Raw genomic sequence first — 15,969 nt, forward strand, 5'->3', positions numbered from 1 at the left:
GTCATGCTTATTTGCATAAATTAATGTATTTGTTAACCCTTTCAGGCAGTACCAGTACTTTAGATTTGACCAAAGAAAGCCGGGTATTGTGACTGCGAAAATCCAACACGACGGAGAAGAGAAGGAGTTGCAGATCCTGAAAACCCCGACATTTCGGTTCCAGAATGTGAAGCGTCCACACCCAGTTCCCTTTGCTGGATTGAGTGCAGACCGCCGGCAGTACTTGCGCCGATCCGTAAGCCGATATGTCCGACCAGCGTCGAAGGATTATTTCTTTGGAAATTGACTCTTGTGACGACGTGCATATTGTTAATGTATTTTATAAACATCACACAACTGTACGTGCCAGAAACAAATATGACATACTGTCCTGAATATTGTGTACTATTATGATACAAATGCCATTTCATTGTTTTCAATTATCTCTGTATCTGATACTTTGCGCATCAATACATTCATAAACAATAGCATTTGTTGTTTTATAATATAATTATTATAATAATTATTTATAAGCCCTTTGAAGAATCATACATTAAAGGAACAATGAAAGTAAAACAAAGCAAACCCTACAATCTGCCCTCGACGTCAAGTAGAAATTGCAAATTTAAGTTTTTTTTTAGGTAGCTCTATATTTGGCTTTGTCGTTAAATGAAGGATAACGATTTATAAAATAATGTTTTATTTAAACGTTGCATCAAATTGATACATTTATTTATAATTATGTCGGTAAGATTTTTCAAATTATGACAGGTTTCAGATCAAAATTAGCCACAAGCCGTCTAAAATCGCGACACGTCACGCTTTTCTTATCACCGACATTCTATCGTTGCTAGGAAACAAAATGTAGTTACGAATAATGAAAATATAAAATATACTTATTTTGATCATATTGTTGTAAGTTTCTACCGGTTAAGTGATGAAAAAAGTGATTAAAAAGTATTCATAAATATTGAAAGAAATCTGATACAAGAAAATTACACGACGTCATAAATATAACGTCATAACGTAAGCGAATAAAAAAAAACGGATTATGTGACGTCATTTAATACCCATTATTCCGCCGTTTTGCATCGGATACTTAAAACAAACATACCGTTATGCTCAGAAAGGTCTGCACTTTAAGAAACTATACGCCCTGTTTTCTCACGACGCTCCTCAATATATATATATATATATATATATATATATATATATATATATATATATATATATATATATATATATATATATATATATATATATATATATGGACGAGCTTACAGTTTGAGGTCATATCACGGCTCGGGCGAGTCCAATATGATTTTAAACTGTGTGCGAGTCCAAATATATCACGTATTGTACAGTTTAAACGTCTAATAAGCTTTTTATTCCATATCCCCTTCTTAAGCTCTTTGATTTTAATCAGGGTGCAGGATCACGTGACTTTGTGGGAACTGGTAAGAGGTGATTTTTTTCGAATAACTTTTTAAAACAATTTTTCATTAGAATTTCAACTAGTGCATAAAATAAGTTTTATGCTGCTTATGTGAATTACATCAGTATGACTTTATTGAATAAGCATGTGATCTTGTTCAAAACTTCTATTCGTGCTGCATTCATTTATACGGTTATGCTTCACGTAACGTGAAATTTTGTCACCGATTGTAGCCGTTCTTAATGATTTATTCTTATACCTTAAAGGGGCCTTATCACAGATTTTGGCATATTTTGAAGTTTGTCATTAAATGCTTTATATTGATAAATGTATATTGGATCTTAAAAGCCCCAGTAAAAAATCAAGAATTAAATTAAAACAAGGGAAAAAAAAGTAGCCGGTACCAGGGCTCGAACCAGTGACCCCCAGAGTCCTCGAGTTAGTCTGAAGTAAAAACGCTTTAACCCTCTCGGCTATTCCGCCGAGTATACACAGAATAAATATTGTTTACCTTATATAAGTAATCTTCGTACCTTCGTGAATTTAAACGACAACAACAGAACTCTCCAAATCATTCAATCGTTTCGCGTTGCAACGCTTTATAATTTTTAGGTTTTCAAATCGCCAAAAGATACATATAATGGCTATATTGGACTGTGGTAAATGTTCAGTAATAATGTTTCCTCACAAATATCATAACTAAAACGAAAATTTGCGAATCTGAAACAACTTTTTTTCAATTTTGTCAATTTACCAAACCGTGAAAAGATCCATTTAAGATATCGACATTGACTGCAATACTTTTACAGTCTTTTACAAACTTTTTTCTTATTGCGGTCAAATAGCATTGAGCTTTTTGGAAGAAAAGGTCTTTAAGTAGAGCATATATGCGAAAAATCAAAACGACTCACCTCTTGAGGCTCCATTTTGGCAGTTTTCCTGTCAATTTATGTATCCCCGGAAGTACAACTTATGATTTTAAGCGTATCTCTATTTGGAATTCATAAGTTGGTTTATCGGGCGTGTTTTAGTGATTGCACCGTACGCAAATCCAAGTGGGTGCACACTAGTAAATTGAAGTGCTTTTTCCTGATTGGCTGTAGCGTCCAAATAAGCATTTTCAGAAACTTTGTCATGTTCAGAAAACAGTTCAACATTGATGAACAATCCGAATAGACACTATAAATAAAGCAATAAAGCAAATTAAATAATTTGCAATTGTTCGACTTTTGCATAGATTTAAATAGTAAATAGAAGCACAACTATGACGTACGTTGTCAGAATAACAGTCACGAGTTTACTTATGAGCATGGTGTGCAGCTCAGGACTTATAAATGTGCTGGATAAAAAGATAAACGGTATTAAAGATGCCATGGAGTCAGATATTGCATTACTTCGCCATGAAATGGGAAATTTTTCCAGCCAGTTGGCACACCTCTTGCATGGAACGGATGGCTTTTCCAGTAAAGTTCAAAACTTCCGCCAATGCGGATGTGAAAAAGCCGAAACGGGACAGACAGGTGATCAATTTAGCTTTAACCAAGTTATTAGAAAAGGTTTTTTGTCGGAGAAACAGTTACTGAAAACAGAAGTTGAAAGGATACAAAGAAATGTCAATTTTACAATCAATAATGTTGATAGAATGGATCGGAGTCTTACATCGCACAACGTCAATCTTATCGAAACGAAATCACACGTTAAACGTATTAATGACATAACAGTCGATCAAAGTCGAGAAATACTTGCAATTAAAGGACAAATGGAAAGTTTCATGACAAGAAAGGGGTTTGAGTCTGAGAAAAAATCACTGAACAATGACGTGGAAAAGATACACAGCTATGTCAATTCTACAATGAATGATTTTGATAGGATGAACCGGAGTATGGCATCTTATAAGGTAGATATCAGCGAATCGAAATCACACGTTAAACGTATTGATGACATAACAGTCATTCAAAGTCGTGAGATACTTTCAATGAACCAAGAAATGAGTAGTTTCATGACTAAAATGGATTCTCTGAATGAAACATTCAAACGCAGATTAGAAGGAGTAGAGGGTCAAATATCGGCTTTGTATGGTTTCGATGCGAGAATAAACAAATTAGATACAGATTTTAACCGGAGATTAGAAGGAGTAAAGCGTGGTGACACGTCGGCTCTGTCTGATTGCGAGGCGAGGATAAATAAATTAGAGGCAGATTTTAACCGGAGATTAGAAGGAGTAAAGCGTGACACATCGGCTCTGCCTGATTTCGAGGCGAGGATAAATAAATTAGAGGCGGATTTTAATAAGCGCTCACGTTTTAAAGCATTGAGCGCGTCTAGTTTGTTTGGCATTCACGGTAAAAGTATCTATGTTCGCCCAAATAACGCTACGGATTACAACTCGGCAACTAAATTCTGCTCTGATATCGGTGGGTACCTAGTAGAGATCAACAGTGAGGAAGAAAACGCCTTCATTAAGCAGACATTTTTTACAACTAGATATACGGAAATTTACCTTGGGGGCAGTGACGAAATAACCGAGGGAAACTGGAAATGGGTATATAGTGGAGATCGTATTCCGCTGCGGGATCAGGGAGGATTTCAGAAGTGGCAGGCATGGGAACCGAATAACGCAGGGCAACTTGAGCATTGTGTGATGATGAGAAGATTTGGAGAGTGGAATGATGTCGAGTGCAATTTAAAATTTGCGTATGTTTGTGAGCGGTCCCTTATCTAGAAATCATAATATCGTTTAAAACTGTAACTAATTTAACTTAACAAACAAACACACATATATATTCATAAATAACTAGAACGTTTCTAGATGAACTTGATTGTAAAGATTCCAGTTTGTTAATTCAAACATTATGTATGAACTTTTTTGGGAAAATTGATTGATTAACTTTTGTGGTTTTATGACCATGTCTGACATTTGATGAAGAACGTGTACATTTAGAAATACTGTATCGCCGGTACATAATAACACAAGCGGAGAACAATTAGCCTAATGGCTTTTTTCTCAGAGTGTCGTGTAACAAAGTGACACTGTTGTTCACAGTGATGATACAAACACTAGTCAAAACACAATATTCAACATGTTAAATTGTGTTGTTTTTTCAGACGTATTTCTTGTTTTGATAATTTTACTGACCTATATACAATTTTGTTTTTCAACTGTTTGCTGTATATTTATATATGTATATAGCCGTAATTGTGTACGTGTTGCTGACTGAGATATCGATATGTTATATATATATATATGTATTCATTAATTTTGATAAAGACTCTTCAAATCAAGAAAAGTCGAATTCTCATATATAACTTTTGAAGTAAATAAATCAATAACAAACAATAAAATAACATTTATACTTTTCACTCAAAATTTAGGCTATTAACCATGAAAAGTTTTACAACCAATATTTATAGTCAATGTTTTCACTGCTAATGTGAAATATCATATCGCATCATTTATTAAATGTGGTGTATTAAAAAAGTGTTGTTTAATAATATCTGACGCAAGCAGGAGTTACCGACACCAAAACGGCTACAACAATAAATATATTCATTGTTTTTAATAAGGGTGGGCTGTTAAAAAAATTACAAAAAACGAGTATGCATCGTCTGATATTATTAAAAAAAATATTTATCTTATTTGGACTTCCATCATACAAATATTAAAAAAGAAATATACTACCGTGTACAAGTGGATGCCATTGTCGAACCAGTGCATCACAACAAATTATGTATCAAACATTCATTAACAGCCGATTCTTATGTTGATGCGCATTGTGCTTTACGATATGTTTGTTTTGTTTTAATTTAGTCAACACATTAGCTAACTCGTAGCATTGGTTGATGCGTACTCTTGTTTCACGCATTAATTTTAACAGTAGTCTAAAAGGAATTCAGATAGTGTTCGATATCTCATATTATGTATTTCATATCACACAATTTCAATACAAATCGAAATGAGGATTACCTACGAGGTTTTAGAGAAATAAAATAAGTTTCAACTATGCTGGTCCACCATTTTGCCACAAATGGCTATGCAATATGAAATCATTTGAGTGTTGCTGTATGTCAATAAAAAAGATGTAATTTGGCGAAATTTAGTTTTGTTTAAATGTTTATTTCCCTCAAAGCATGTCGAAGCACAGAAAATACTTTTTGCAATTTATTCCCATTAAGGTAAACACGGCGATCTTATTAATATCCGTTCAACACAAAAGTAACATTTTGCACAAGTGACTAGAAGCGCTAGGTGAGTGCTTTGTAACATACATACTCATAGTGCAGGTAGAAATATAAGTCAGCTCTAGTGCCATTGCTTTTATATATTTTTAAATCCGCCCTTTACTCTACTCAATCGGTCTAGATAGTACATTAGATCAAGTGTAAGATTGTTATTTATGAGCATATTAATTTCATTTAGGGACGTACGACGGAGTGTACATAGTTTTCAAGTTAAAGATAGATTCGGCGTCGTTTGGTAGCTTTCAAACGTAATATTTTGCAGACACACACTTAAAATACGGTAACCGTATTTGAGCTGAAAACAGCTAAACTACAGAAATATCTTTTACAAGTTTAACACTTATGGAAACCGATAACAAAAACTGCGCTGCTTTAAAATGCACTTACGCAATGTGACGACCACCAGTAAAATTTTCCGAAGCCATCGTGTTGAAACCAAACTAATGATATAAGTGAATTGCGACATAAACCGCAGGATAAAACAGTGATAATATTTAATCGAATTGCAATCAACAAAGACAATACAAAAACACGCTCGACCAAGCATTCAGCACAGGTCATTTATGTCTAATATATTGTTGTTATTGAATGCATTCGGCCATTAGTTAGTGTAAATATTTGAATACTTAACAGTGTACAACAGTTATTCTGTTACGTTAAACACTAGTTGTCAGTTTGAATTCTCTAAAATTATACAATTTGAGTGCGCTTTCTCGTTGGCATTCAAGTTTACAGCATAATACATATCGAGAAAAATCACACCAAAAGAGTTCATGTGTTTTCTGAAAATATATGTTGATCCATGTATTAGACGCAAAACAGATTATTTAAGATAAATTTTAAGAAATTGGGGCGTATATTTAATATTCCGCCCTATTGAAAGTCATGTAAAGCAACGCCGAAATAAGTTGATGCCACTTTTAAATACACGCGTTGGCTTTGCATACAGGTAAAACAATACGATTTAATTAACTTCTGTTGTAATGTTCGGTAATTTTTAAACAAAAACATAAAACACGCTTATAAGAGGCCTCAACCGACCTGACGAATTAAAATCACATCAAAATTACAAAAAAAAGTATAAAAAATAATTATGCAAATACATCTTGGATCATACCATGGGTCAGCAGTTTGGGTATTTAAGGGTGTGATGGGTTTATCGAAAGGCGTGAAGACCAATATTCAAGGTACCGATAAATCACTTATTTAATGCAGCATATAGCTTAATTAATAAGAGAGAAATCAACCCAAGCAAGTTCAAACGATGCATCCTTACTTATCCCACGATAGTACAAATGATGTATCCTCATTTATCCCACGATAGTACAAATGATGTATCATCACTTATCCCACGATAGTACAAATGATGTATCCTCACTTATCCCACGATATTCTGAGATATCTGCCTGGCATTCGATGGCTCTAGTTGGCATGGACCACGTGTCATTGAAATGTCATCCAGTGCAATATCGCCAAGATATCCGTCTCCAACAGTTGCCTCGAGGATTATCTGTTAAGACATTATCTTCATCAGATAATGCTTCAATTACGAGTTACGTTCCTGCGTTAATTGTACATGGTGTAAATCTAGCTTTATTCATTTGTTGTGTGTTTTATGTTGAACAGTATGCATTTAAATTCCTGAGTTACAGAGATAATTGGCTACTTCCCTTAAAACAAAGACGTCGGGCGTCGAACAATAGTTTTCATCCTGCTAATATTTCTGGAGTTAGTCATTATTTATTTCATGTTATTTTATTGTTCAGACATATATTATATATTATATATACTCTTAATCATCAACTGTGCTGATATAATGTCATATAGTGTCACAGGATTTTGAGAGCTTTGTATCATTTGTTTTATTCGTTGTATATTTGAAATAAGTTTCATCGAAATATTCGAGTATATATTGATATACGAATACATTAAAATGTCAAGTGGAAATGTTTAGAAACATTATTAATAATGAGATTTGTGAGTTTGCTGTGAAGCAATACAAATTAAGTTTTTTTTTCATTTACTTAGTCGGGTATGCTGTTCGAAAGTTTAGCAATTACACATAACATTCTTCTCACTATCAATATTTCCAGTCGTGTGGTCGTTTGAAGGTCCAGTATTATCTGTTGGAGTTATCAGTGCCCCAGATAAGCTGCGTATCTGCGTCTTTCACCTTATTAAAATGTTAAAAAACGCAAATACAATTCAATTTCATGCGTATTTAAAACGCAACCAATTTGACGTTTACGCAAATTCGTCAAATTCGATGCGTGCGATACAATAGCTTCAATCGAAAATGCTTTGCTTATTTTCGGTGTTTTCTCTTTGGAATTATTATCGTAACGCGGCGACGCTTTTATTCAGAAAACGCCTGGATGACGGAGTAGGAAAACAGTCAGGTTATTCAAACGCTCTGCGCACTAGATTTCATAGTTTATAAAAAAAAGTCTAACCACGTTATTTACGACGATTTGAATCTGGGTGAAAACCCTCAATGCGGGGAATCACGTGGTCAGAATTGAGAAAACATGGCCGCCGATGCCTCGATAAGATGGAAAATTTTAGTGTTTAAACAGGTACATCTTCCTTATTACTTACTTGTTTTTAATCGGATGACGCCTATCATAGGGCCAGCCGGACGCGGTTTCATCGAGTATCAACCGTTTCCCTCTGGTTGGTCTGAGTGTGGAGATTACTCATGGAATATTTTGCGATTTCCTGAACCGTCAATTGCTGTTGTACACGGACTAACAATAATATAACTGTTTTTACACTAATTAGCACTGTTTACGTTCCAGTTGTTCATGCGGACGCATTGAAACTGGCAAAAAATGGATACATCGATTGCTAATGGCGTTATTTTCAAGGTAAAGTTGAGTTTCGATTGGTTTTGACGATTGCTGTTGAGCACGCACATGACTGTTATACACGGACAACTTCTAGAACAATTGTTTTTGAGCACGCACATGTCAAGGAATACCGTTTTCTCCGCCGAATAAGTCTAAAACAACGTCGCATTGGCATGTTTTGATACATGTGGCGATACATATCTTATGTGTCCAGCAAAACACACATTTTGGTTGAAAATTGCCATGTTTCTTTTAATGGGAATATTATAATGACAAGTTTTTTTTCATAAACTGCAAAACAAAACGAAACACACAAAACAACTTTCATGTATGCTAAGCATATAATCAACGTATATAATTATGAAATAGATTTTCCTTGATTCTCTAAGTACTAACACGTTTCCAATAAAATAGTTCAGTATTAAAACTATCAACATATTTATAACTGTTTTCACAGAGTCAGAAGCTCAGGAAAAGTACAATACTGCTCACATAGGCACCAAACAGTATTGAAAGGGCCTTCGGGGTGTTGAAGCGAACCTTTCATGTCCTTCATGGTGAGGTATGTAAGGAAATTGTTTATATTATTAATGATAAAATTTATTGAAGATTATAAAATAAAATGTATATAATCAACAAAGATTGTTAATCGAAATTGACATCATCATATATTTCTAGGCATATCAAGTCTAAGAGTTGGAAAAAAAGTTATAAATAACTTAACATTATTTTTGCATGCCATAGACACACTTCAGTTCTTAAATTCAACTAACTAATAGACGGAAAAATATGCTGACTATTCTAAATATGAATAAATGTAACTGATTTTGACATATTGAACAAGTCAATGTAACAGCATTATACACAACTTTCCCGTATTACTGTAAAGTACTGATACATTACTGAATGCCAGCTAAAACAATTAAAACATTTTTAGATATGTGTGTGTGTATCTGTTAGAGCTCATAAGAAATACATAAGATATTAGTAAATTGTTACACTCGGGAAAAAAAAGTAGTTGTTAATATTTACTCTGCATCAAGCATTGAGGACAAATTTGACAACATTTTTAACAATGACTTTTGATGTAACATTATTTTTCAATGTTATTCCTCCAATTTCTGTTTATAACAGATTAGAATGAATCCTGCCAAGGTCAGCCGCATCATCATTGCCTGTGCTGTTCTTCATAATCTGAGGTTGATGTAGGGGAACCAGCAGTGGATCCGGAACCTTTAGAAGAGGTTGCCAAGGGAGATATGTTTCAGGCTGTATCGGATGGGAGAAGAGTTAGAGATACCATTGTCGCAAATAACTTTACTTAGGAAATTAACAGATTTTTTTTCTCATTATATTTGTGCTTGTATATCTCGGAGTCATACACTGATAGTTTGGTTCCTTGTTTGTTTATGTGGGTTTAACAGCGTTGGAACAACCATTCAAAAAGTGAACATAATATATTATTTCAATGCCTATATAATATTTTTGAATCAATGTTTAGGTAATAACCTCATTTGTACTCACTCATTTTTGGATTTTTTAAAAATGAGAATATCAGTCTGTACTGTGATTCTTTCGTAGAACTTTTCGTGTTTGTCTGCCAAGCTGTTCTGTTTGGCATAGTACACCATCTGCATCTCGCTCAGTGACCTGTATATGTTTAAATATTTTTGTTTTTTTGGGGTTACTCTATTAACTTCTTACAAAAATTATAAGCATTGTTCTGAATGATTTTGATTATTGATAGCCATCAGCTAATTTATTATGGTTATTGTTAAACAATGATCTGATTCTATTGGTTCAGTATGTCCGTTTCACCATTATATAGTTTAAATTTGAATTTTTAGCTTATATAAATGAAACAAGGTCCACGAATAGTTATATACATACATTTATACATACTTAGTCTGGGGCTCTTTCTTGTTAATGTTGCAACTTGGGTGTTCATCTGTATCTGCTTATGCACATCTTGCCTGATCTCTGATGAACATACATTATAGAACACTGTTATAGATCTATTATGTTACGATCATATTAGTTGTTTCATTGAGTCAACTTTGTTAAAGCAAGAGATATTTTGAAGTTTTGTATTTGTTTTATACATGCTGTACAGTTGAGATATAATATTGGAAACTGATTCTTACACTGTTAAAATCGTCAATAATCGAAGTTTAGTCTAAACATAATAAAAGCTTGGGCAAAATACCACTTTAGCCCCCGCCAGAGGGGTGGATATGCACACGGAATGAGCCCATTGTGTTCATTCAGTATGTATTCACACCTCTGGCGGGGGGCTTAAGTGTTATATTGCCATATCTTGACAAATGAATGAACAGTCAAACCAATATAATTTTCTGATTGTTACCACAATAACAGCTCGATCAGATAATGGCTTCAGACTGTATGACAGACTTGGTTAACAACGGTTATTTCAAACATAACTTTTTAACCATTTGTTTCGTAGATTAAATAATTGTACCCCACTCTTGATTTTCCCAACGATGGCAGCTTCCAAGTCCATATTAAACCATCTTGCTATTTGACTATAAATGTCGTGTCCAAAACATATTTGATACGTATTATACATTATTCTATGTCTGATGTAGCTTATTTTCAGTAATAATTCATAATTGTATAGCTTTTTAGCAAAGTACTACAGAAATACTTACCTGCGGTCACGCTGGCCAAACTTTATATTGCCACTGTAATGAAGTTATAGGATCAAAGCTTATTGATGATTGTTGTTGTAAACTAGTTACCTTGTGAATTGAAATGTGTCTGAGTTGGTGTCTGTAGTTATAAGGTTTTATGTCCGCTTCGAGGTTATATGTACAGTCTGTCCTCTATCCGGCTCATGTAAAACGAGTACTGAAAAGAGACCAATGCAAGACTATCATTTCAATAAAAATATTCTTGATAATACTAACCTGGAACGAACAAAAAATGCTACTAATCTACATCATCAAATGTGTTAAGTATATTCACTCCAAAAAATATACTTTTTACAAAAATACTTGATGAATTGATCTCTGAAAGCGTAAAACACAGTACACAATCTGTAGGAAATAAAATACATTTTCAAGTTGTTTAAATTCATGCCCACTTCCAAATCATATTCATCCTTTATGTCTTGGTCACAAACTGTAAAGTTATAGGGTAAAATGTTATCCTGTCTTTATTAAGTTTATATGTACTTTATATTTCCCTTTAGCATGAACAATTGTTCTGAAAACAATTGAACATTCACTTAAATGACAATATCATGAAGGGATTTTTTTCATGCAAAAAAAAACAGCAATCCAAAACAAATATAAATAAAATTGTCTGGAGGAAAAGCGACATTTCAAATACTCACAAGCCATTACAAAAGGCAGCTACACCGAAAGAGGTTAGCAATAAAATTCCTATTGAAAATAAAATTTTGATGATCCAGATTGCCAATTTCGTATACGAATTACCATTTTCAGTGCGTTTTGCATAATATATGTATCGCTACATGTATCAGAACATGCCAATGCGACGTTGTTTTAGACTTATTCGGCGGAGAAAACGGTATTCCTTGACATGTGCGTGCTCAACAACAGCAATCGTCAAAACCAATCGAAACTCAACTTTTCCTTGAAAATAACGCCATTAGCGATCGATGTATCCATTTGTTTGCCAGTTTCAATGCGTCCGCATGAACAACTGGAACTTTAACAGTGCTAATTAGTGTGAAAACAGTTATATTATTGTTAGTCCGTGTACAACAGCAATTGGCGGTTCAGGAAATCGCAAAATATTCCATGAGTAATCTCCACACTCAGACCAACCAGAGGTGAACGGTTGATACTCGATGAAACCGCGTCCGGCTGGCCCTATGATAGGCGTCATCCGATTAAAAACAAGTAAATAATAAGGAAGATGTACCTGTTTAAACACTCAAATTTTCCATCTTATCGAGGTATCGGCGGCCATGTTTTTCCATTCTGACCACGTGATTCCCCGCATTGACCCTATATCCCAAATAATTATCTGGGGCACTGGGAGTTATCAAATACATCAGGTCCCAATTCAATGTGTCTTCGCCCCCGTTCAGGTTTGTCAAGTTGCATAAATTGTCGTTGTCAAATGTGCAGTTCCAGACTGAGAGACACATTGTATGATGTTAAATTTATTTTTATTAAAAAAAAATCATTTTATTGTATATTTAATATAATTATCATATATAATTATCATATTAGAATAGCAAATAGTTACCAAGAACAAAAGAAATAAGTACATGTTTTTACACCTGTCTTTACCTGCAGCAAGAAAATACTTCGTAAATTCTTATTAACAAAAACGAAACAAAACATATATTTCGGTTGAGGCTAAAGACCTATAAATATAAGAGAATTCGTTTCAGCAAAACACATATCCCCAGTTCCAAGAATATAATTCAGGGTAAAAAGAACAGTAAGCAAAACTGATCGCAAGTCACTTATTCAGCACCTAGGAATTATATACATCTATTAATACCAGTTAATTAGTCACTTATTAATCAGAAAAATATACCTAGGAACTTACCAAAAAATGAGAAATCGATTACTACCAGTTAGTACTTTTGTGGGAAACTATCTTACGGAAAGTCCGAAGATAGCCGATCTTTCACGATCAAAATTTACACCCAGTTCCTATGATTAATATTTAAGCTGCGCACAGAGCCGTATTTTTCTGTCTCGCTTTATAGGTATGATTCTTATAATTATTTTCATTTTGGGTATTCATTTATTGTTTGTATTATTTTACTAAATGCGGCAATTTATAGTTATAGGGTCAGCGAGTTGGAACGGTCAACTAAAATGACCAAAAAAAATAGAGTTGTACTGAATTAAACGATCATTTGAAAAGTATAACGTTGATATAAACTGAAACATATGTGTATTATATCAACTTAAACGGCCATTTCCGAAATTCAACCAGAGTTCGACTCTAATTTTCGACCTCACGTTCCGTAGGTGAACGTTCTTACCAAAAAGCCTTATGTTGAAATCCAGAATATGCATAATAATAAATGGTGTAATAAATGAATATTTGTTAAACATTCCAGTTCATCGCGACATGAAATATCTCAACAGAAGACGAGAACATTCTACCGCAACTTGAATTTTTGTAATTATTTATATATATTTTTTAATGTTCTACATTCCAGTCGGGAAGGGTTTTGTTTGCATTCATGTTGAATTTAAATTACAATTTGCAAAATTGGCTTTAAAAACCACTCTCGGGCGTGCACTTGTGTAAAAATAGTTTTTCCTAAGTAGTTAAAAATGAAAACAAAACTTAAAATGCTTTCCTTCAGTCATAAAAATGATGCGATTCAAAAAAGGAGAATATCTAAAATCTATAATCCCCTGGGTTCAAACAACTTAGTTAAGCACTTTGTGTCACAGGTTGTCGTGACTCCCGAAAACAAACATTTCAGCGAAAAGAGCTTCATTTTTATAATACAGCAATACATTTGCTAAGCGAGGCGAAGTGCTGACAGCCACATTCCAATAGCACAAACTTACGTAAACAAACCACTTGAACGAAACTAAGTACCATTGACGAAACTATTTTGATCATATGCAAGGCTTATTATGGCGCGTTAAGTGTCAAATATTGCGACCATCTTCTTCCTTATTTCACATCCGCTATCATCTTGTTTATACGTTGTTTTTGACATTGGATATTCCAGTTTTATTAAATAATATATTATTGTGGAGCAAGATAGTTAAACGGGTTGGTCAAAATAGTTGGTGGTTTAAAATTTTTGTATATTATAATTCTGATAGTAATGGACACCGAGACGGTGTCGATAAACATGTAAGACAATAATATAAATCACTATATGAAACAAATTGTTTTGATGAACGATAACCAGCCATTAAGGGTTTGCTCTGAATTTGATATGCCTGTTTTACAAGAATATCAAGGAAAGAGAACTCCGAATGGTACCATCAGAGGAGAAAGATATATAGTAGGCACGCAGGTCTGAATGTGTTACATGGGATTTCTGATTGATGTCTACATACATACATGTAACAAGTGTTGAGATTAGATCTGCTCTAAGTCTGGCTAGGCTAGCCGCCCAGTCGCTGAAAGGCTCAAATTAACATGTTCAATGCAGTGGCACATGACGTAATACTGTGTTGATGTATTTGTGTCTAGTGTGTAATTTTTTGTTTCCAATTATGTACAGTTCTTTTTAAGCGATCATTACTGGGCTAAGTTTGAGGTTTCGCTCTTTTTTTTCATCTGGTTTACACCCTCAATGATTAGCTATTGGCCATACATAAAAGACTATCAGATGGGAGCACGAATTATCCTATCGAGCCTATTCTGTCATGATTTAACTATTGTTAAATTCTGAGTCCGCTATCATGTCCTTTACCTCAAAGATTAAGATATCCCGGCTAATGGCGAATTTCGAATAGAAGTTAGAGAGTATTTAAAATAAACCTTAGGCTTTAGCCTATGAGTAAACATATGACACCACATTATATTAACAAGAAGTCAATGTCGTAAAAGCACATTAATAATAGTTTAAGCAACACTAAGTTGTACGTGTTAATATAATTTAAATTTGTTCTGCCTAAAATAGCTGTACGAGGTGGAAGGATTGTGGGGTTGAAATGCTGTATATTGCATTTTTCTGAAACCGTGCTACTCGGTTCAAAACTTACCACACCCGATAACATATGTGAGCAATTTATGATTATGATGTTGATTATTATTATGATGATGATGAGTAGGAAGATAATGATGATGATGATTATGATGAATAGTATTATAATTATGAGGATGACGATGATTACGTCGATGACGACACTGATGATGATGCTGCTGCTGATGACGATTATGACGAAAATAACTATAATCATTATGAAGCCGATAATAATGATAAGGATTATAATGATGATGATGATGATGATGTGATGAAGAAGAAGAAGAAAAAGAAGAAGAAGAAGATGATGATTATGTTGACGATGATGATGATAATGATGATGATGATGATGATTATGATGATGATGATGATGATGATGATGATGTTGATGATGATGATGATGATGATGATGATGATGATGATGATGATGATGATGATGATGATGATGATGATGATGATGATGATGATGATGATGTGATGATGATGATGATGATGATGATTATGATTAACCAATATATAAATGAATCACCTCAACACGATCCTTTTATTTAGAGTTTGAATTATTTCTATGAATTCACGTATAACAGAGTGCACGTGCAATTTTAGTAACTTTAAGGAGACGATAAGTGCTGACAGCCGAACGCTACTATCGCAAACTTATGTAAACAAAACACTTGACGGAAATGAAGTACCATGGATTAAACTATTTGCGCGGGAATCGTACGAGAATGCAATAAGTAATTTGTGAGTTGATAATGTTTTCATTTTATTTTCATTAATTATAATAACATATATGA

General features: G+C 33.9%; 1 protein-coding gene across 1 annotated transcript; it reads left to right on the forward strand.

The window, feature by feature from the left end:
• The first annotated feature begins 2,568 nt into the window (after positions 1 to 2,568).
• LOC127871602 (low affinity immunoglobulin epsilon Fc receptor-like) lies at positions 2,569 to 5,658 on the forward strand. Its single transcript, XM_052414697.1, has one exon. It carries the CDS (start codon positions 2,679 to 2,681, stop codon positions 4,134 to 4,136), a length of 1,458 nt encoding a protein of 485 aa, XP_052270657.1. The 5' UTR covers positions 2,569 to 2,678; the 3' UTR covers positions 4,137 to 5,658.
• Positions 5,659 to 15,969: the final 10,311 nt, after the last annotated feature.

The sequence above is a fragment of the Dreissena polymorpha genome, chromosome 3 (genome assembly GCF_020536995.1).
Source record: "Dreissena polymorpha isolate Duluth1 chromosome 3, UMN_Dpol_1.0, whole genome shotgun sequence".
Classification (NCBI taxonomy): Eukaryota; Metazoa; Mollusca; class Bivalvia; order Myida; family Dreissenidae; genus Dreissena; species Dreissena polymorpha.